This window comes from Camellia sinensis, chromosome 5 (assembly GCF_055761805.1).
Source record: "Camellia sinensis isolate YWXY chromosome 5, ASM5576180v1, whole genome shotgun sequence".
Taxonomy (NCBI): domain Eukaryota; kingdom Viridiplantae; phylum Streptophyta; class Magnoliopsida; order Ericales; family Theaceae; genus Camellia; species Camellia sinensis.
In genome coordinates this window covers 19955261-19978185 of record NC_138965.1, presented here as the reverse complement: position 1 = coordinate 19978185, position 22925 = coordinate 19955261, and the positions used below count along the sequence as shown (strand labels likewise).

The 22925-nt window shown below is 36.7% G+C and overlaps 1 protein-coding gene and 1 pseudogene across 2 annotated transcripts; one reads left to right on the top strand and one right to left on the bottom strand.

Annotated features, from left to right (window-relative positions):
- Positions 1 to 1232: 1232 nt before the first annotated feature.
- LOC114300163 (uncharacterized) lies at positions 1233 to 2826 on the top strand (annotated as a pseudogene). Its single transcript, XR_014329206.1, has 2 exons — positions 1233 to 2041; positions 2394 to 2826. The product of XR_014329206.1 is annotated as an uncharacterized LOC114300163 (transcript).
- A 2064-nt stretch (positions 2827 to 4890) lies between these two features.
- LOC145790467 (PRA1 family protein F3-like) lies at positions 4891 to 5830 on the bottom strand. Its single transcript, XM_082868357.1, has one exon. It carries the CDS (start codon positions 5621 to 5623, stop codon positions 5054 to 5056), a length of 570 nt encoding a protein of 189 aa, XP_082724483.1. The 5' UTR covers positions 5624 to 5830; the 3' UTR covers positions 4891 to 5053.
- Between the last annotated feature and the right edge of the window lie 17095 nt (positions 5831 to 22925).

The following is a 22925-nucleotide window of genomic DNA, read 5'->3' as shown; positions in this document are numbered from 1 at the left end:
TTGGTTTTTGAGTTTTTTTTTTTTTGTTTTTTTTCATTACAAGACAAATGTTTTACAAAATCAAAAAAAAATAAATCCAAACAAAATATCACATCAAATCCCATAGTTATTTCACTTTTTCTCTCACAAACATCACATCTAATAAAAAAAAAAAACTCAATTATCTTTCTAAATACAAAAAAAAAAAAAAAATTCCAGTAGTACCCTATAACTAAAAAATATACAAAAAAAACCGACTATATGAAATTATAAAATAGTATATTCCTCCCTCGTCTCTTTCCGGGAAAATCATTTTTCCATTCTTTAGTAATTTTCTTTGCAATCATGCTGGGACCTCCAATAGGGGTGACCCCAGCACCACACCTCCGCGTGGAGAGCAAGGATCCTTTAGAGTTTTTTTTTCTTAAAATTTTTCAGAGTGGTGTGTTGTATGGTTTAGATTTAATGACAAGTCACATCAATTTTTTAGCATTAAATTTCACCCATACAATATACCACTTTAGAAAACTTTAGGAAAAAAAAACTTTAAAGGATCCTTGGTGCCGCGTGGGGGGCTACAAATGGAAGACAAAAAAAAAAATTGTGGACGGATCAAAAAACCATGGGGTGGTGGCCCCCACTAGGTTCAAGGGCATTTTCCTTTTATTTGGAGGGAAATGCTTTGATTGAAACTATTATTCAAAAGAATAATGTTTGAGAGCTCAAATTTGCCCCTCCTAATCCCCTTAATCCCCAAAACGACGTCGTTTTGGGGATTTTTTTTTTTTTCTTTCTCTATTTTCGACTCTAAAACAGGGAGAGGGAGAGGGAGAATGAGAGAAACAGAGGGGAGGGGAAGAAAGAAAGAGAGAGAGAGAGAAGACGATCGTCGATCGCCGATGCCCAGTCGCCGATCGTCACCCAGCCGCCGGTCGTCGTCGCAGCCCAGCCCAGCCCCGTCGTCGCAGTCCCCTCATTCCTCCTCCTCCTCCCTCCTCTTCTTCTCCTGCTTCTGAAAGGCCCCCTCCAGTCCCCTCCTTCCTCCTCCTCCTTCTCCTCCCCCTCCCTCATTCCTCCTCCTCTGCTTCTAAAAAAAAATAAAAAATAAAAAAAAATTAATGGGATTCGGGGTGGCTCATTTCGAGCTACCCAGCACGACTCTATTCAAAATTCCTGATCTAATCTCAACCGTAAATCACCCGAAAAAGATCCAACGGCTGATACGAACTTTCACACATCTTTTCCCTCATCGTTCTTCTCAACCCCTAAACAGCAATTGAGAAATCCATCAGATACTCCGAAGAAGAGGTCGATGTCAAAGAGTTCAAAGATGCTTCAATACATAAACTACCGAATGCGAGTGACAATCCAAGACGGTCGACAACTGGTAGGCAAATTCATGGCATTTGATCGCCACATGAACCTCGTCCTCGGCGACTGTGAAGAGTTCCTTCAACTCTCTCCAGCCAAGAAGACCACCGAAGATCGAGACGACAGCCGAACCCTAGGTCTCGTCCTCCTCAGGGGCGAACAACTCATTTCCATGACCGTCGAAGGCCCTCCCCCTCCCCAAGAGTCCGCACTGCCCCCCTCATCCAAGCACAGCCCGGTTTGGCTGGCCCGGTTCCTGGAGTTGGTGATCCGGTTCCGGGGATGATGCAACCGCAGATCTCCCGCCCGCCTATGCCGCAGATGTCTGCGCCGCCGATGACTTACCCGGCGCAGGCCTCGGGGCCGGTGATTCGGCCGCCCAGGCAGATGCCTGGGTATCCGCCGCAGCAGATAGAGAGGGGGCCACCGATGCCGCCGCAGTTTGCACCAAGGCCGGGTTCTGTGCCGTACCCGATGTCGCCATCGCTGCAGTTTGCGCAGAGACCAATTGTTCCGCCGCCACAGATGATGAGAGGACCACCTCCTCCACCGAGGCCGCGGATGCAGGCCGGACCGCCACCGCTGAAGCCAGGGATGCCGCCTCCGCCGAGTGCTGTTCCTGTGTTTGGCCTGCCTCGCCTTGGGATGCCGCCTCCGCCAAACCCTTAGCGACAGCAGCAGCACTGATTTGGTATGTTTAATATGTTCACAACTGTTAAATTAACTTTTTAGATAGTATCAAATATGTTTCTTTCAAGCTTTGATTGAATTTAAATAAAACATATTTTGAAAGAAAAATGATATACACTTCCAACTCATCTTCTAGACTAATGATGTATAAGTAATATGATTGGTTGATGATTGAGAATATATTAGAGAGAGTGTTGCCTTATATATCGTAATTGATTGTTACATTATTTTTTTTAAAAACTTATTTTTAGGGTTATTGTTTGGGCATTTGCCCTCTTTTTCTTGTGTGTATGTACTTAATCGTTCCTCTTGATTTTGAATATGCATTTCAACTTATGTGATAAATACAGCAGAATGCTCAAAACTGGCATTTGGAGCTAAGTTATTCAGATCACAGTGGCATCTTCCGTTAATACTCCTACTATGATTCATTTGATAAGAGGTAAGTCTTCACCAACTCCATGAATCTGTATCTATTAACAAAAATGGTGATAATAGAGCAACAATAATTCTAACCGTAACAGATTGTAAAATTCTTGCAATGAAATGAACAAGTTAAGTTTTAAACAAATAAATAGATAGCGGGTTAAGGTCTTGGTTAAACAAGTTGTGGAAGCCATGAGAAATGCTAGTATTCATATCATTCCTTCCTTTGAAGCTGGAAGCCCTAGAAAATTAGGTAATTTCATTTGATTTAAACAGTGTTACTTGAATATAAAAATGGCCATACAATGTACAGATTCAAGTCTGTTAGTATAGCATTGAGCAGGAAGGAATTGCAAGGAACTTAAATTGGGTTAGTTGGAAATTTTCTTATATGTGGTGTTTGCAATATATTTATTGGGTGGTTTTTGGTTTAAGTTGCTATTATTACATTTAATTGTTGATGTGGTTTTCTGAAAGAGAAAAGAAGCTAAGTTCTGTGTAAAATATATTGATGTATTACAAGATTGATTATATTCTGTATATTACAATTCCTATATATAGAGGAGAAGATGGTAGTGGAGTGTGTGATAGTGGAGGTGGTAGGTGTGGAGAAAGATAGTGGAGGTAGTAGGTGAGTGGTAAATTCTAACAGCCCCCCGCAAACTCAAGGAGGATAGAAACTAACCAACTTGAGTTTGAAGAGAGGAACAAAACAAGAAAATACATAAAAAAAAGGATAGGAGACACTGTATGGTCGTGTCAGACCGTTGGTGAAGACACTGTATGGTGGTGTCATAACGTTGTAGAGGACACTGTATGGTGGTGTCATAACGTTGTAGAGGATAGTTTATGGGGTCATGTCGGACCGTTGTAGAAGACAGTTTATGGGGTCATGTCGGACCGTTGTAGAAGACAATGTTGTGACAGTTTACGGAGTCTTGCTGGACCCTTGTAGAAACTAACCGGAATCAATGTCGGGACAGTTTACAGAGTCTTGTCGGACCCCTGTAAAAGTTGCACCCTCAAAAGGTGTGCCCAATTTTGTCAAAAGGCGTGCCATCAAAAGGCGTGCCCAATTCATCAAAAGGTGTGCCGGACATGATGGCGAGGCACGTGGGCGCCTTGGCTTGCGTGCCCGTTTGTCGGCTGGTGGTAAGAGGCGCGCGATGCGCGTGGCTGCCTCGACTATTTAACCAAGGTTGAGGCGGAGGCTGTGCAAACCAGTCTGAAACTGCCGAAAATCCTTTGAAAAAACTCTTCCGTTTCTGAGAAAGAGATTCTGGAACACTCTGTTGCCATTCTGTCACCAACCCTTCCGAACATTACCAGTCTGAAATTGCTATTTCGCTGAAACACTTAGCAACCCAAAAAAACATGGCCTCTTCGTCCCGTCCAGTTACCCAGAACCTGCTCACGCTTTTTCCAGAACTGAACGAGCCCACAAGAGAAATAACGGGTGCGGTGGCCAGTGAACCTCAACCAAACATCCCGGAGTTTGCTCCGTTGAACTTTCCGATGCGGTCGGTGGAGCAAAGAATGGCAGTGCAGTCAGATGTGGAGGCCAATCAGTATACTTTGAAGGCCTGTGTGGAAAGCATGACGGCGGTCACAAATTTGTCGCACCGGCTGCAGAGTAGGACAAATGAGGTGCAGCATTTAAACTCCCAGCTGGCTCTGCTCCAACGCATGTATAAGGATGCGCGAGCAGAGATAAGCGTGCTAAGGGCAGAAAACAAGGAGCTGAAGCGGAAGGCCACCGTGATGTTCCGTTTTGGAGGTCCTCCATATGCTGTAGTGGAGGAGCAGGGGGGAGTGAACGTGCTCGGTGGACTAGGAAGCACGGAGGCAGCACCGTCAAGGACCGCCCAGGACGGAGGCAAAAAGAAGAGACCTGCAGCAGAGTAGAGAAGAAAAACCCACTGTCGGTGTGGGTGTGTTTTTTTTTTTTTGTTTTTTGTTTTTTGTTTTTTTTTTTTTTTTTGTTGTAAAATGGTGATCGGGGTTGATCCCCAATATGAATAAAATATGGTGTGTTGTGCAAATATGGAACTTGGTTTTTTTTTTTTTTTTTTTTTTTTGTTTTGTTTTGTTTTGTTTTTTTGTTTTTTTTTGTTTTTTTTTTTTTTTTTTGTGATGTAAAATGGTGAACGGGGTGAGCCCCGACAAGAATAAGAGAAGGTTGGGGTGGTGGTGGGAAAGGTGTTAAAGAAATAAATAAAGGAGAAGAAAAAAAAAAAAAAAAATAAATAAATAAAATAAAAGAAAATAAATAAAAGCTTATAGTGGATGTCATGATAAGAAAGCAAAATGAGTGGAATTTGGTGGAAAGAAGAGAGAAAGCAGGATTATAATGTGCTTTGGCTAGTGGTAGGGTCCATCAGCATTATTCACTTCAGAATGGTGATATGTTAGGAGAATGGTCAATGTAGTCAGTAGGTAGCATTTCTACCCAGAAGATGTTGCACGCGAAGCCCGTCAATCTTAGCAGCAAGTAAGAAATCATTTTCTGTAAGTCCACCAACAGCATGTGTCCATAAATCAATTTTGACATTGTTCCATCCAACAAGATGAAGATCTGGATGATGGCCTAAGACGAAGCCGACGGAACCCCGGCGAAGAGCGCCCCCGTGGCGCCTCCGGACTCTTCATCGACAAACAGATCATCAGTCTTCCTAAACACGGCATGAATCAAGACAACAACAACTCCAATCAACAACGAGATCACTATATTGAGAGTCGCATCAGTCAACAAGAGGAAAACGATCGTGAGCACCGATAACACCACCATCACGATGCGGTCGTCGATCGTACGGTTGAAAATCACCCACGGCTCGTCTCTGAGGAAGTAGAGGAAGAGCCAAACGGCCATCATGATGATGAAGACAATCAGCGAGATCGGGTGCCATAGGAGGCTGAGGAAGAGGATGAGAAGCACGATGATCGCGTAGTTCATGCGGAAGTAACCGAGATTCGTTCTGATCCGTCTGAATGCGTCTCCGAAGCCTCCAGGGAGTCCGATTGAATGGAGATTCACCATCTCCTTCCATGGCCGACGAGCTCCGAGGCCTGATTTCAATCTCTCCTTTGCTCGAGAGATATACTCTAGGTTTGCACTTCCCGGCGATGATGATGTCGGAATTGTACCGTAATTCGTCATTTTCCGGCGCTTCTCCGGTCAACTGAGGTTACTGATTTGCAGGGGTAAACAGAGAGATGTGTGGATAGGGATGGTTTGGGCATGTGTAGAGGTCCGGCGGGCGGTCAAGGCGAGACTACCGCCCGCCGGTGAAGTAGAATTACTAACTTCTTAACCTTGCTCTGATACCATGTAAAATATATTGATGTATATTATTGATTGATGTATTGATTTATTACAAGATTGATTATATTCTGTATATTACAATTCCTATATATAGAGGAGAAGATGGTAGTGGAGTGTGTGATAGTGGAGGTGGTAGGTGTGGAGAAAGATAGTGGAGGTAGTAGGTGAGTGGTAAATTCTAACATTCTGCATTATAATTTGCTACATCAGCAGAACTCCAACAGAACCCCCTACGTTCATATTATCAACTTGTCACGTCATAAACTTATATTCTATCTTAATCTATTTAATACTAGGGCATTTTGTAATGTTGACTTGATCATGTTGCATGTCTTTTAACGCCATTTATTTTAATTTTATTCAAGTGGCCTACTAATGTTTTTTTTTCGAAGTAGCCTACTAGTGCCTTTTGGCCAACGTCTTTTTGTTAATTATGTTTGGGGTACAAAAATGCTTTATCAACAACTATAAGCATAGAGGGTTGAGTGTTTGGAGTGGTTCCCATTAGAAGTTTGTAAGTCTAATCAGTTGGAAAGACCTTTAGTAGAAAATTAGGTTAAGAATTTTTAGTGTGATAGGGATAAGGCTCTAGGGCCTAATGAATTTACCGTGGCCAATTTTGAAGATTGTTAGGGATTTGGTTAAGAAAGATTTGATGAAGGTTTTTGCAGAGTGTTTTGAGAATGAGATAGAGAATATTGGCACAAAATGCTTCATTTATTTGTTTGGTTCCTAATTCCTAGAGAGGATAATTTATTGGGATTGGGAATTTTAGATCAATTAGTATTGTTTATTTCTTTATAAAGTTTTGGTAATAGTGTTATCTATCCAAATATATTTTAGGGGAAACTATGCCATTTTCTCAGTGGGCATTTATGGAGGGATGTCTGATCTTAGCTGTGGTTTTGATTGCCAATGAGGTGGTAGAGGAATGAAGTAGAGGCAACAAGAGAGTGGGGTGCCATTTTTAAGGTTGATTTTGAAAACATGTGTGATCATGTGGAGTGGGACTATCTATCGCAAAAAAAAAAAAAAAAAAAAAAAAAAAAAAAAAAAAAAAAAAAAAAAAAAAAAAAAAATTGACGACAGGTGGAGAAAGTGAATTTGTGGTTGTCTTTTCATAAGTCATTTGCTCGGTATAGTCAACGGAAAGGCAAGTGCAATGGTAGGATGCAATGCCCGAGCTTTATAAATCTAAAGGGCTTGGGACCCCAATTTCTCTCATCTTCCATCAAACCAGTTGGGCTGTGATCTGAGAAAAATCTAGGCAATCCCCATACTTTAAATCTAAACCACTCTGGCCATTCAGGGTTCACTAGAAATCTGTCTAACCTGCTCCAGTTCTGTGAATTACCCCTTGTATATTGTCTTCCCAACATTGGAATATCTATCATTTCAAGGTTGCTAATGAAATTACCAAACTCAGCCATTCCTCTATCCCATCTGAGACATTCTTTTCTTTCATCTATTGTTTTTGATTTCATTAAAATCACCTCCTAAACACCATGGTTTAGGGAAGGCACTCTTTAGGTTATTTAACACACCCCAAACCCTTCTTCTATTCAGATCTTCATTTGGGGCATATACATTTCCAATCACACATTCAACACATAAATGAGTAGTACCTGTAAGTAGTATGAAGTTTTTGGAGCAGCAACAATCTTTCAAGAGAAATACTTCTGGCTTCCAAATACATAGCAGCCCACCCGCACGTCCTCTAGCATCTACAGCCATAAACTTCATCAGGTAATTAGGCCATATAGACCTAACAAAGCCTTCAGTAGTGTTTGATCTTTTTGATTCTTGTAACAAAACCATATCAATTTTCTTCACTCTCAGTATCTCCTTGATTCTGTTTTTTTTCCACCCCTCCTAACACTCTCACATGCCATGACATAATCTTTATAAAAGCCAACATTTCACCTTCAACTCCCAAAGATGCTAAATTAAACACCTATCTTGTCCCCTTTTGCACTTAGTTTTTCAGCATCATCATTCTCCATCTGGATTATTTTTTCAATAATTTCCCCTTCCTTTCCTCTCATCTCCACCCCCCGAGCTTTCCCAACTTGGATTGTAGCCTGAGCTTCTTCCCGTAGTTTCCTCTGTTTGATTAAGCTGCTGCTGACTGATACTAAAGGTGAAACTGCAGCAGCTGATACACAAACTAATGCTCACCGTGGTCCCTTCTTTGCCTTCCTTCTAGTATTTCCTTCATGCTCGTCTTGATCATCATCACTGCAGCTTCTCTGTGATGTCGTCTCACAAACATAATCTTCCTGGGCTTCTGGAAGAGATTCAGTAATCACTCCATTGGGCTGATTAAGTTCCAACCCATAATTTGGATTGTCCCCAAATCCTATGGATCTAGACTTGATAATAACTAGCCCATTATGTGATCTTTCAAAATGGGCTTTGTCAAGAACCACCTCAAGATTTATGTTAGGCCTGTTTAAGTCATTTACACTTGAGCCTCTTAGGAGCCCATTTGAGCTACCCAACACTTCACTAATTCGTTTTTCACTCATCTCTGATCTTTGTAATGATGGGACACACATGCTTCTCTTGAGGCCTGGTCTCCTCTCAGCCGAATTTAGAGTTCCCACCTTTGCACCTGTTTCGCTCACTATTGAGGCAGATGCAGAGTTGCAATTATGCCCATCTACTGTCCCTTTCTTTCTATCTATGATCCTTTTACCGATTGCCATGTCACCATAATCCTCCACCTCAGCTTCCATGTCTTCCACGTCATCATCTTCATTGTTGTTCCCATGGCAGTTTGCAGAGCTCTGGGCATCCCTACCCTTGTAGCTTTCTTCTGTTTTACTCTCCTCAACTACTCGAATGCTACTTTCGCTTTCCAAAAGTGCTATTTTATCTATTCGTTCCAGCTGAATCGTGCAAATTCTGATCTTACCACACTTCAGAGACTCCATTTTTGATGTTATCTCATCAATCTCTACAACTTCACCCCACAATTCTCCTATTTTTTGAAAGTTTGTAATATTCCAGAGGTTGGGAGGCATTCCACAACAATTTAGCCATACAGATCTTTCATTGTCCACTCTCATCCCTTTTTCCCATTCAAGAACTGAGTCACTCCAGTCTTTCATCCATTCACCAAGTTTATTCGCTCTGTTTTTCATTGCTTCTATTAATTTGAACATTACATATGCAATTCTACCTCCTCCTTCTCTCACGTGTAAGTCCTTAAATCCTCTATTGAAGCTCCTTCTTGAACTCTGTAAAGTTGCAATGAGTGTTCAAGTTTACTATCACACTTTCATACAACCATTCATTTCCAAACTCTTCTGTCTTGATTCTGATGTCGTTTTCACTCTATCCTCCCTTTTAGGACATCAGCGTAAGAGCTCCTCCTTTGTTTGCCCTCAACCCTTGTTCTCACTGCAGCTTCAAATCTCTGTGCCATTCCTTTCTTAGGTCGGCCTTGGTCTTTTCCGAAATTAGCCCTTTTCACCTTCGGAACTTTGTTATCACACCATATTCGCTCCTTTTTTGAATAGTTATCCCCGCTGCAACAGGGCAGTCATATCTAACAAAGCCAAATCTAGACTTTGTGGCTTTCCTTCTCTTATCTGGGATGTAAACATCCTTCACCAATCCAAAGTTTGAAAACATAACATACAGTTCTTTAGGATTCATTGATTCCGGAATATCGTCAACAAAGATTGCATGCATGTTTGATGATGGCCCATACCTTCCTATTCTTCATCTGAACACAAGCTTCCATCCTCTTTGCCCCTCCATTTCTTTTCTCTTTGTGCCCTAGGTATCCCTTTGAGTATTTGCCTCTTTAAATATTTAGGCACTGTTTGGTAGTGCTCTAGAATCCTAATTCCATCCCTTGGTTTGAGTGTAGTGTTTGGTGAGAGCTTTCAAAAATTGATTCCCCACCCACTGTTAAAAACACGTCTTCCCGGTCATCCTCGGACGTCCAGCCAGTTGACCGGAACAATATTCGCGTTTTTTTTTTTGACACCTGTTATTTTTATATTTTAAATAAAAAATATTTTTGGAATTTTTTTTAATTTTTTATGAGTTTTGAATAGAATTTTGAGTTGTGTGTTTGGTTATGAGTTGTAAGTTTTTGAATCAAATATTATATGTCATATCAAAAATTTCAAATTCAATTCAAAATTCTTTTCAAAACTCATAACCAAACAAATTTTCTACACTCAAATTATAATTTCAAAACTCACAAATTCAAAATACAACTCTATTCTCAAATCACAATTCTAAAACTCTACTAAAAGCTACCTTCGTTTTACTTGTAGGAGGTAATCCTTGGTGATGATTTTTAGGATCCAATCATTGTCGAGATTGGAGGGTTGAAATTGGCTTTGATTTTTAAGGGAGGCAAGCACACTGGGTGAAATCAGTCTAATCCTATTCATGTCTTATCCTTGTTTAAGATACCGATTCGAGTGCCTGATAGAAATGAAATATTGATAAGGGATGTTTGTGGAAAGGTTGTGATGAGGGGAAATATGTGCTCTTAATCATATAATGCCATAAAGCATATGGCTTAAGGGAATCTTCACAACCATCATTTACTTAATAGTTTCTCAGCCAAAATATTCCCAATGTCAATCACTAAGAAGCATTGTCATTTTTGTGAAGGTATTTTATTTGATATGAACACACCTCAATACATGTTGGACACTCATCGTGCCATTTGTTTGTTGTTTTGTTTTTTTTAAGAATCAAACACGATTTGAATTCTTTGGAAGATGCACAGATTTATTGCATAGGTAGACATAACACATGCTTTCAATTCTTGATACATTGAACTCATCCAATGTTCAAATAGAATAGCTATCTTTGTTATTGCCTTTTGTTTTTCATTCACTCTTTTCAGATTTGATATGGATCAATTGTGGAATTCATTGGCCTTGTTTAGGATCGAGAAGCTATTTAAGTCATTGTTGGTGAATGGTGATTGATGTTACTTTCAAGCCTATACAACCACCATCGCTGCCGCCACAATCACCACTACCACCGTCGTTTCCACCACTACCCAACCGCCATTGCTCAACCACCATCATCGCAACTACCCCACCACCACTAGTAAATGTGTTTCTTTAGAAAGAAAATAATTTTTTAGGTTGATTTTCTTGTTGCTCTACATATTATTCATGTGGTGAATGTAATTTGACTATGAAGCATAGACATGTGACACAATACGACATGACAACATGGACATGTTGACATGAAAAATTTCTTCAAAAAATGTTGGATAAGCATAAGACACATAGGGAATACATGTTAAATGTGTAGTTTTATATATTTATTATGTCATAGATATGATATTTCATCTAAAGATGTTAAAATTGCAATATAACACTAATTCGAAACAATGATTAGGAGTTAGTATGTAAATCTACATTATTTTGTCATCATTGGACTTGAAGTTATTTTCTTTAAACTTTTAGTGTGCTTCATGTGTCTAAACAATAGGCACGTGGGTTCCCCGAGTGATTGAAACCTAGGAAGCACGGATACGGATACGGGATACGGATACGATACGATACGGATACGGCGATACGACAAAATTTGAAAAACTAGGATACGGGTACAGCGGGGATACGTTCATAAAAAATATTATTTTAACAATTTTTAGTAATGCAGTATGCATAAAAATGAAACTTAAAGCAAAAGATAACTTGATAAAGAAGAAAAATTCCTATAAAACTAAGAGTCTTCAAGGTCAATAGCTTCAACTTGTTCCCCTTCATCAGTGAATATCACAGACCTTAGCTAAAGCCAAAAAATCATTCTTAAGTAAAAATTTCAGCAAATATACTTTTTTAAGTCATCAATGATAGCCTAGGAAGCACGGATATGGATATGGTGATATGGGGATGTGGATATGGCGATATGTCAAAATTTGAAAAAGTATGATACAGGTACAGCGGGGATACATTCGTAAAAAAAAGAAAATTATAATTTTAATAATGTAATATGCATGAAAATAAAACTTAAAGTAAATTAATAAATAAAAAGAGGGATTCCTATTAACCTAAAAGTGCTCAAACATTCATAAAACATCCAAAACTAAAAGCAAAAGCAAAGCAAATGCAAATTAAACATCATCCTTACATGCCAACACCAAAAAAAGAATGAGAGCAGAGAGAAGAAACGTGAGAGAGTGAGAAAGCGAGAGAGAAGTGAGAGAGACAACAAGGATACATCAATTTGACAAATTCTATTACTTTAACTCTCACTATATTCCTCTTATCAAAGAACTAAACAAAATATTATAAGTAATATGTAACTTCGAGTATTCGATACTTCAAAATTAAGTATCCGATACTTCAAAATTAATAAAAAATTAATTAAGAAGTATCCGATACTTTTAAGAAGTATCCGATACGTATCCGCCAGTATCCGAGGAGTATCGGTATTTAATAAGTATCCGATACGGATACGTCGCCCTTTTTGAAGTATCCGTGCTTCATAGATTGAAACTTGTTTGAAACTGGGGAAAAAAAAAAAAGTTAAAAAGAAATAATAGGACCAGTTGGGCGTGTGTCCAACACGTGAGAAGTGTTTGATGAGGGTTAGTGTCCAACACAGTTATAATGTTTTCTTAGAATTGTTTGTGTTTCTTAGTGTTTTTTTAAAATATATTTTTTTGAAAATTTGAAATATTTGTGATTTTTTGTGCCAATCAAACATTGGAACATGTTTTTTTGGCTCATTTTGAGGTTCCCAATCAAACACTGGAGGACGAGTAATTTTGTCGAGAAATATTCCAAGAAATTGTTTTACATTGAAACAAAAGACAATTGAATTTTGTCCTTAATTATGTATAGTGTACAAATAAAGCTTGGGTACTTCAAAAATATTGTTGTACGAGTACCAAGTACTTATCCAGTATGGGTAAGCGTACCGGGTACTTTTGTGGGTACTTTGGGGCAGAAATGTAATTTTTTTTTTAAAAATGGGATACTAGAATAATTGTATTGTGTTTATTTTTAAAAACTTTAAACATGGAGGAGATTTTTACAATTATAAAAAATACAAAAATTATTTGAAATTCTTTTTGACCATTACAAAAATACTTTAATTATTTTTTACATTTGATTTTTAATTATTACATGTCATGTACTAGTGCGAATTATAAAATTATATATATATATAGGATGGATGGATTGGACCGTACCCATACCCTACTTTTTTTTTGATTTTTCCGTATTGACATATCTGCTTGTGCTTCCTAGGTGCCATTCTAGTGGTTCTCTATGTGTTTTATTGCTAACTCTTGTAAGTAAAACTTTTACCAATGCTCTGTTACTTCTGCATTCTTTACCTTTCTTGATAGTTACCTGCTGTTAGTACTGTATTTGATGGAAGTGCAAGCAATAGCAATAATGTATATATTTTTTATATGATGAAAATTATTCGTGTAAAAGGAAATCAAGGTGTGTAGTCATGGCTTTTCTTTCATTCTTTTTCTTGTTTTTTCCCCTTCATTGTTTTAATCTAAGGTTTCGAGAGAAGAAATATGTAGTTAGGATCCTTGATAAGCAACAAAACCGTGTGTGCATATGAGTTGGACATCTTAGCCTTATTTATGAAGGATAGAATGGCGGTTTCTAGATTTTTCCCGCTAGTTATTTTTGAAATGCCAGGTGACTGACTTTTGACCGGCATCATTAAGAATTAAGATGGAGCTAAATTGGGTGTAGTTTGGCTGTTGAAACCATTTTCTTTTATATCCCCTAACCTTCTCTCACCTTCGATTGGGTAAGTATCTTTTAATAGACTTCCCTGTCAAACCCCTTCCAGTTTTGGATTTTTTGACAACATCTTTTTATGTATTTCATGCATATAAAGCAATAATGCTCATGATTCCTGACCTTGTTTTTCATGCTTCTAAACCTTATAGTACTGTGAGGGATGATGGTTTCTATCTGATTTGTGATCTATTTGAAAATGAGTTTGGGTTTATGTTCATCCTCCGAACCATATGGCCATGTATACTTTTTAAGCAACTCTTGCCTGATACTAGGAAACAGTGCTTTAGTCTAAGCTAAAACAGTCTCTGGCTATGTTTATATAGCCAAAATGCGAGTTGCAGGCTTGCCCGCTTGGAGCTGGGGGTTCCACATGAGCTGCTACTAATAATCGAAAAGGTTCATAGCAAGTTCAGTCTATGGTGACAGAACGTTTCTTGCTATTTAAAAAAGGAACAATTAACTACCAAAACTCTTATGTATTTTAATTTTTATGCTCTGACCTTTTTACCAATTTAGACCCTTTGAATAATCATGATGGTTATGGTGAAAAGTGAGTTAGGCTTGGGATGACTTCAAATGTTATCGTTGCTATACATGTTTTTGAAGCTCAGTGGTTAATGGGACTCTTGGTGGTTGGGAACTGCTTTTACTTTTTTTTTTATTCTTGCTTCTTTTTTCTTCAAGGAGGTACCTTTCATCGTTCATTCCTATGTACTCCCTTTTTTCTCTCTAAGCAAACAAAAGGCAAAAAGTTCTTATAAATTTTGTTACTTTCTACCATCTGGTTCATGTGACCTCATTATCATTAATGTATATTAAATATTTCGATATAGTTGTATTGTATTACAACCAATGTTTTGAGTAGATGACACAACATTCTGTTCCCTTCTGCACCTGTGTATGTGTGTGTGTTCGTTGTGTCACTTGGATTTGGTAATCTTGTATGGAGCTTGGATAGCTTTACTGATTGCCACTTCAGTAAACAAAAATCCTAATATAGACACAGGCAGATGGAAAGGTTTCCCCATTATAAAAAAAATGTGATTAGCATCTTTCTTTCTTCCCCCCCACCCCCCAACTATGATGTTGATTGCTTAATTTTGATGTGGCATGTGGCTCAGTTATTTTCTTTCTTTCCTGCTAATAAGGGTTGAATTTCTATACCTGTATGGAGCTGTTATCCTTTTCTCTCAATGGTCTATTGAGCTTGTTGGGATTGATTTGGGAATTCAACCCAATTGATGATTCTGTTGGAAATTTTGCATTAATTATATTGCCAAGTCTTATGTTGGTGCAGGGACCTAGAAGTCCACATGGACATTTTGGTTATGAAGAATTTGGCATTAGGTGTAACCGGACTAAGAATTTGTTCCCTACACAAATCATTTCCCACCATTAGTTTTATTTTATTTATTTATTTTTGCACTAGGTAGGCTGTTAACAGGTAGTAAGTTAGGTTAGCATAACCGGCCTTTTGACGCTTCTCTGTAAGCTTGAACCCCAAACCCTTCCTTTAGAAATCTAGAGTTACAACCACTTGAGCTATGCACAAGTTCTTTCCCAAGATTAGAATAATAAGATCTTAATGAGGGTTACATGCACAAACTTACTAGAACATAGTCATCTTTGACTAGCATGCCAAAAGTAAACTAAACACTGGCATTGAGAAACAAGGAAAATGAGACGAAGAATGGCATATATTACACAGTTTTCATTCTTGTTAATGTTCCCTATTAAAAAAATAATAATAATAATAATAATTTGAAAACAGATCGAAAAGACTAGTAAAGAGAAACTGTTATTGAACGTTATTCATAAAAATTTACAACTAGTTACACATATTTCATGGTTGTTTATCAAAGCCACTAACAATACTAAACGCATTTCATGAGTCTTGTTTTTAGTGTAGTTGTTCGACCCCAATTAGTAGACATGAAGGGAGATTAGTTGCTTCTTGATATATATATTTGCTGAGAATTTTGGATCATTGAAACAAACAGCTACCTTGTTTTACATTGTGTGAATGAAAAATGCACAAAAAAGTAAAAAATTATCACTTTTTTTAAGATTGTGAATTAGTTGATGATTGTGATACGAATAGAAAAATTATACAAAAGAAAAGAAAATTGAAGTTAGATTGTAAATCAGTAGGGAGGAAGAGGGGAAAATAATCGCAGAAAATCTACTTCTATGTTTTTATAATTATTTTTACTTAATTAATACATGTGGCGTGACAAAATATTAATTTTACCATTTTCAAGTAAAAGGACCCATTGAAATTGGTTTTATTTATTTATTTTTTTAAATATCATTATTACATCATTTTAATCATGAATTTGTGTGAAAATTTTCTAAGGATGGACTCTTTTTCCCCTTTGTGGAATAGAGAGAAAGATATGTTTATACCATGACTTTAAGAGGTGCAGCATACATGGCAATGGTAGAAGTTGCATATAGAACTCTAACAAAAGTGCAGCGGGCACTCCCATGGAATACTAGACGAGTCAATGCTATTACTGTCCCCAACATTCTTACTAGTATTCCCAACAAGCTCATTGATTTAACCTACCAAAAAACCAAAAACATTCCCAGTTGATCTTCTATTCAAACATGTGCACAAGCACGGTAAGAGAGTGGTAGTACCTAAAAAAGGAGGGGAGCATAGAAGAGAGAGAGACATATAGGAGTTGAGAGGCAACACCAACACTATTTACAGTGATAATTAGAATACCATCGTCTGGATCCAAAATCTCATACAAGGTCCATAAACTTGTGCTCAATGGTGTCGTTATATATAGCAGTCTGTCATAATTCTCCATTGATTTTTTCTTCACTATTTTCCAAAATGTCCCCTTAATTAAAATTAAAAACACCCCCCCCCCCCCCCCCCCCTCCAAAATTAATTTTTCTATATAAAGTATACTAGGCCTTTAAAAGTTGAGATTGATTTGGGATCATTAGTAAGAATGTAATAAGGTCTAATTATTTTGACAATGGTAATGGTAATGGTAATGTATCACTCATAATAAGTGGTTGGGCTTAAGTGTCTTACTACTCGACACTTTTGCTCATCATGAATGAGTGTACTTTTTGTTTTTTTACGAAAAGATGTGCAGAAAAGTAGAGAGATGATGTGATGGAAAAAAGATAAAAAGATGGATTATTTTGCAATTGCCAAACTTGGCCTCATTAGTAGATAGTCTAATTATTTTTTATGTGTCTTGTGGAGAGTGGCATATGTAGGCCATGTAACATGGGTCACATAATGCTTGGAGAACTCAAAAATTTTCCCTCAAGTACGTATTTCGATCTGACACTAGGCATTGCTAGGATAATTAATTACTTGCCCTTGTTTTTTTTTTGATAAGAATTACTTGCCCTTGTTAACATTGAAGTTTTTTGTTTTTTTTCTTCTCTCTTTCTCCCTTCTTGAACAAGGAAATAAAACCTTAATACACATATCAAAGTTCATGACAAAAGATAAAACTCAGAATAGATGCAATATTAAATCTTCTGTTGTCATAGTTGAGCTATTCCCATCTTTCAAATTTCAATAGAAGAAAAATATCACTTTCTTTAAAGTTAAACACTAACAGTGGAGCAGCAAAAGTTAGTATAGAAAATATGTTTCTTGCAACAAATGGATATACATATATATTAAACATTGGAGAGACAAAATGGAGTTGTATTTTTCACTAGACAATATAATTAAAAAAAAAAAATCTTTCCAAAAATTTCAACAATGAAGTCTGCTCAAACCATGGATGATGATTAATAAAGTTGGTGATAGAAGATAAAAAAATTTAAGTTTGTGAAGAAATGAAAGGGTTGGTTGGTAGGTGCTGTGGTGTGATGAATGACCAAAGTTGGTGATGCTTGTTTATGTGCTTCTATAGAAATACTCAATGTTGGATGCTTTCCAACTTATTGGGGATTTTTTTTTTTGGGTATCTCTACTTGTTACCATATTAATGAAGAAGTGGCTATATAAGGTTCTTTTGTTTCACCTCTACATGGCTTTCCATTTGTTTTAGTAATTTTTGTTTAATTTTTTGCTATTGAGGAATCTCCTCTCAAAGTCATTTTGAACTTATCTCCAAAGAGTATATCTCAAATACACACAATCATATGCTAATCGTGTATAATAGACAAATTTAGGTGCATCATTATAAATAATATTCCAAAACATCGTAGTTTGCAATTCTTCCCAAAAATCTTTGACAATTTGTTACAATAGTACAAAAAGAGGAAATAATATGTATTGTCTTCAATTAATTAGTTCTACACAATAGAAGGCTTGTATATATAGGTTAAGAAAAATATCTTATAAGAAACCTAACTATAAGAAAGAGTATCCTATAAGAAATCTAACTATGGCAATACAAATATATTTAAGAAATTAATATCTAATATATTTAGGAATATATACTATATATAAATTAACATCCCCCTTCAAATTCAAAGAGGATGAACATCTTGAGTTTGGAGAGAAAAACTAAAATATGAAATAAAACTAAATAAAATAAAAGACAAATAGATTGCAAAGTTCGAACGGGAGCACAAGGACGCTTGAGATAGATCAGAGGCCGAAACTAATTTCAGGAGACAGTTTATGGTCGTGTCGGACCGTTGGAAAAACTGACCGAATCTAATGTCGGGACAGTTTAAGGTCATGCCGGACTGTTGTAGGAACTGGCCGGAATCAATGTTGAAATAGTTTACGGGTCATGTTGGACCGTTGTAGAGACTGAATGTTGAACCAGCAAGTGTGGCACACACATAACTTATGACATGGTGCTGAACAATGATGGCAATAGATGACTTTGTGCGCTATGAGGTGACTTAGGTGGTGCGACAAGGGGTAGCTTGGAGGGTGCACCACAAGGGGTGGCTTAGGTAATGCACCAATTGAAAGATCGACTCAACAATGGCAATAGATCGGAGTTTCCGTGAGAGTGTTTATCACGCAGAAGAATATAATCCGGAAGAGACAAAAATAAAGAGAAATTCAAGTGAAGTGCTAGATTGATCTTGGCCTGGTATTTATAGATAATATGGTGACATGACAAAGAAGTCACACCCTTAGGACTCTAATCCAAGAGACATAATGCTTCAAAAAGCATTGTGCCTTTTCATTCAAATTTCAAACCATTTTCCAGATTCTTCTTTCCTGCGGGAAGGTTTGGTGATCACTTCATATATTGGCTTTGATTTGGTGTGAGGAGATCCATCATATTATGGTGTGAACATCTCTTATACCTTCATCTTCTACTTGAGCACACTATAATATTGGTGATAAAACCTGAGTTGGGCATGTTTACCTTGGTACCAACATTTTGCCTCATGCCAACTTTCATCTATGAAATTACCTCATCGACATCCGATTGTGACTTGGCCATACGTGCGCACGTTTTTGCCACCAATCTAACCGCACTCGTACGAATGTGTTCTCCCATTAACAACATATTCTAGATGACTTCAATTCACTATATTTCAAACGAACAACATCAATTTTCAGTGTTGGGTTTATGGTCCATATCCAATCACCATAGACGATTTTAACCGCATACATTCCTCATGTGTCGACCTACGCCGAAATTTTTGTTAAGTACTTCATCTAAGGCCCATTCCTGAAGGTTTTCCTTAACACACCTTATGAACGACTTTTTGCTGATCAAGAAGACAACATCATCTAGTCAACACGTTGCATATCATGGACTTTACATCTCATGCTAACTATGATGTCCGTACCTTGTCAGTTCCTCTATCTTATTACCTGACCAAACACATGTTTCCATGCAAGACAGAGTCACAAAACATCGGTTATCTAGGCGTCCCCAGAGTCATCCAACTATGCTCTTATATAAGTAGCTAAACCATCTAAGTAGGCATTTTTCATTCCTATATTAGCTACATGTTCTCTGAATTTTTCTAGAGACAACCCTTTGGTCATAGGGTCGGCTACCATCTCTTCTGAAGGTATATAGTTGACTTCAATTTCACATCTCTCCACTATGTCATGAATATAGTGGTAACTTACTTCAATATGTTTTCCCTTGGAGCTACTCGCTCCACTTTTTATTAATGAGATGGCGGACTGATTGTCACAAAACATATTGACCGGTCTGGCAGGCATTCCTAATTGTAAACTGTTAAGAAATCGTTTTATCCAGACTACAGTACTAACGGTTGTGTTGCAAGCTATGTATTCAGCTTCCATAGTTTACTTTGCAACACAACTCTATTTCTTACTTAACCAAGAAACTATTGTTTCACCAAACAAGAACACATGACCACTAGTAGATTTTTTATCATCTACATTTCCTGCAAAATCCGCATTATTGTATCCTTTTATGCCTAGATCACACAAACCAAAATATAACTTCAAATTTTGAGTGCCTTTTAAATATCGAAATATTCTTTTAATTGCTTGCCAATGTTCCTTACCTGGATTGGATTAAAACCTATTTACTAATCCGACTGCATGACAGATGTCAGGTCTTGTGCTTGTCATAGCATACATCAGGCTGCCTACTGCCTGAGCATATGAGACATTTCTCATTTCCTCAACGTCAGACTTAGTTTGAGGACTCATACTTTTATTAAGACTTTGTCCCTTGCAGACAGGCGTGCTTAAAGAATTACACTTATCCATATTAAATCTTTTGAGCAACTTGTTTAGATATTTCTCTTGATCTAGATATAATAATTTTGAATTTTTATCTCTTGAAATTCTAATTCTTAGAACATAGGTTGCAAGACCCATGTCTTTCATTTCAAATTTAGATGCCAAGAAAGTTTTGGCTTTTATAATCATATCTGGATAATTTCATGTTAATAATATGTCATCCACATATAAAGACAATATTGCTAACTTGTTATCATTTTTTCAGATATAAACACAGTGATCTAATGGACTCACAACATAGCCCATTTCTAAAATGGCTTAGTGAAATTTCAAGTACCATTGTCTTGAAGATTATTTAAGTCCATACAGAGATTTCTTCAACTTGTAGACTTTATCCTCGTTACCTTGGATCTAGAAACTATCAGGTTGCATCATATAAATTTTCTCTTTTAATTCTCCATTGAGAAAAACTGTTTTAACATCTAATTGATGCAAATCCAAATCCATCATGGCTACTACCGCCATTAGAATCCTTATTGAGGCAAATTTTACAACAAGAGAATACGTATCTACGAAGTCTATTCCAGGTTGTTGAGTGAATCCCTTGGCTACTAATCTGGCATTGTATTTCTCCAAACTTTCATCTACTTTGAATTTCTTTCTAAGAACCCATTTGCAACCAATGGCTTTTCTTCCATTCGGGAGATCGGTTAATTCCCAAACATCATTTTTCTTGATCGAGTCAAGTTTTCCATTCATTGCCTTAAGCCACTCATTGCTTCATTATAACTAGTAGGATCATCTACTAAGTTATTAAGTTCTTCAACTTGAAAAACATAATGATCTTTCAAAAACATAGATAGACGTTTTCGCGTGGGTCTTCGCGTTGGTCTTCGTGCTGGGTCTTTGCTGGGCTGCGCCTGTGGCTCTGGGTTGCTACATTCGGCCTGCGGCTCAGGGCGGCTGGGCTGTGCCTAGCTGGTTTGGGCTTCTAGCAAAATTGGCCCAATTTGTTTCTTTTTAATTTTTAGGCCCAAGGTAATAGATTTTCTGGTTGTAATTCTTATTTTTGGTCCTTTTTTCTTTGTTTTTGAATTTGGCCCAATGAAATTTATTTTCAAAACAGATGCTTCAATGACTCCAACGGAATTATTCTGGTCGTCTTCTCCAGCAACTGGAATCGGAGACCACAGACTGAAATTCGAACTTTGAGGATCAATTTTTGCTGTTTTTCACAACGAATTTCACCGTTGTAATCAAAACTTCTAAGAAGAACAAGATGATGCTAATTTGGAGACGCAATTTGAACCAAAAAATATTTTATAAAATTGCTTCCAACGGTATAATTCGGCCCCACTTTCGGCAAGGTTCGGAACAAGAGCTTAACCTATCGCTCTGATACCATGTTACAATAGTAGAGATAGAGAAAATAATATGTATTGTCTTCAATTAATTACTCATATACAATAAAGGCCTGTATATATAGGCTAAGAAAGAATATCTTATAAGAAACCTAACTATAAGAAAGAGTATCCTATAAGAAATCTAACTATAATAGTACAAATATATTTAGGAAATCAATACCTAATATATCTAGGAATATATACCATATATACATTAACACAACCGAATTACTTGAGCGGCATAGAAATATCCGTACTCGTAAGAATGGAAGCCATGATCCCCTTCCTTGTGAGAGTGTCATAGTGGCCAACGGAGCTAGAGCTTCATAGTTTTTTACTTTTTCTTTTTGTTGTTAATACGATTAAGAATAGTAAAATCATTTTATCTTGCGTGGCTTATTTATTTATTCATACAATTATGTTGTCATAGGTAAAGAATCATTTAATCTATCTCACCTTCTATCTCATGTGGCATTTTCTATCTTGTTAATATATAATTATTTAGTAATTGACATATTAGAAAATATATTTTTCAGTTGTAATTAACCGTTGCCAAAAATGTATATGTTGTCATAAATAATACTAGTGACAACATAAGACGTCAATGGATGGATGACAATTGTTTGGTGGCTAAAATTTTTGTGCTGATAAACTAGCCATCGCTAAAACTTGTATGCTTTTGTGACAGATTTTTTTTTCATTGCATAAAAATAATTTGTAAAAAATATAATATGCATTGTATTTACCTTCAGTGGCTTTTCGTTGTGATGCCAGTATATATATTAGTATAAATTTTTAAATAGGACATTTAAACAGATGTCTTATTTTGTCAACTTATACTCTTTGGCCTCATTTGGAAAGTAATAGTTTTAGCTTAAAAATAAAAAAATTACCAAAAAAATCAAAAAGTCTATAACCTATACTAAAAAATCAAATATTCTTTTTTTTTTTTCTACTTTTTGTACATCTTTTCGTAAAAAAATTAAAAAGTTATTCCAAACATACAAAAAAAAATTTATTTTATATTTTAGTCAAAAAGTTATTAAAATAATATGTTCCCAAACGAGGTCTAAATAAGATTTTTTTGCTCCTTCAAGTCTCATTAATTTTTAGTAGACAAAATTACCCTTCAAACAATAATTATCCATCATTTGTAATTATGTATAAAAAAAGTATGGTGATGTAACATTTATTTTGATTTTCAAAACTTTAAATCATCATAATTTTTACAATACTTATTTATTTTTTTATAAAATTTATATTTCTAAAATCAACACAACAAAATCTATCAAACAAGATTCATTTAAATACAAAATTATATAAAAATAAAAGTATGTTTTTTT

What these genes read in the sequence shown, in the direction of transcription:
- LOC145790467 (XM_082868357.1), bottom strand. Translation starts at nt 5,623, where the DNA reads ATGACGAATTACGGTACAATTCCGACATCATCATCGCCGGGAAGTGCA.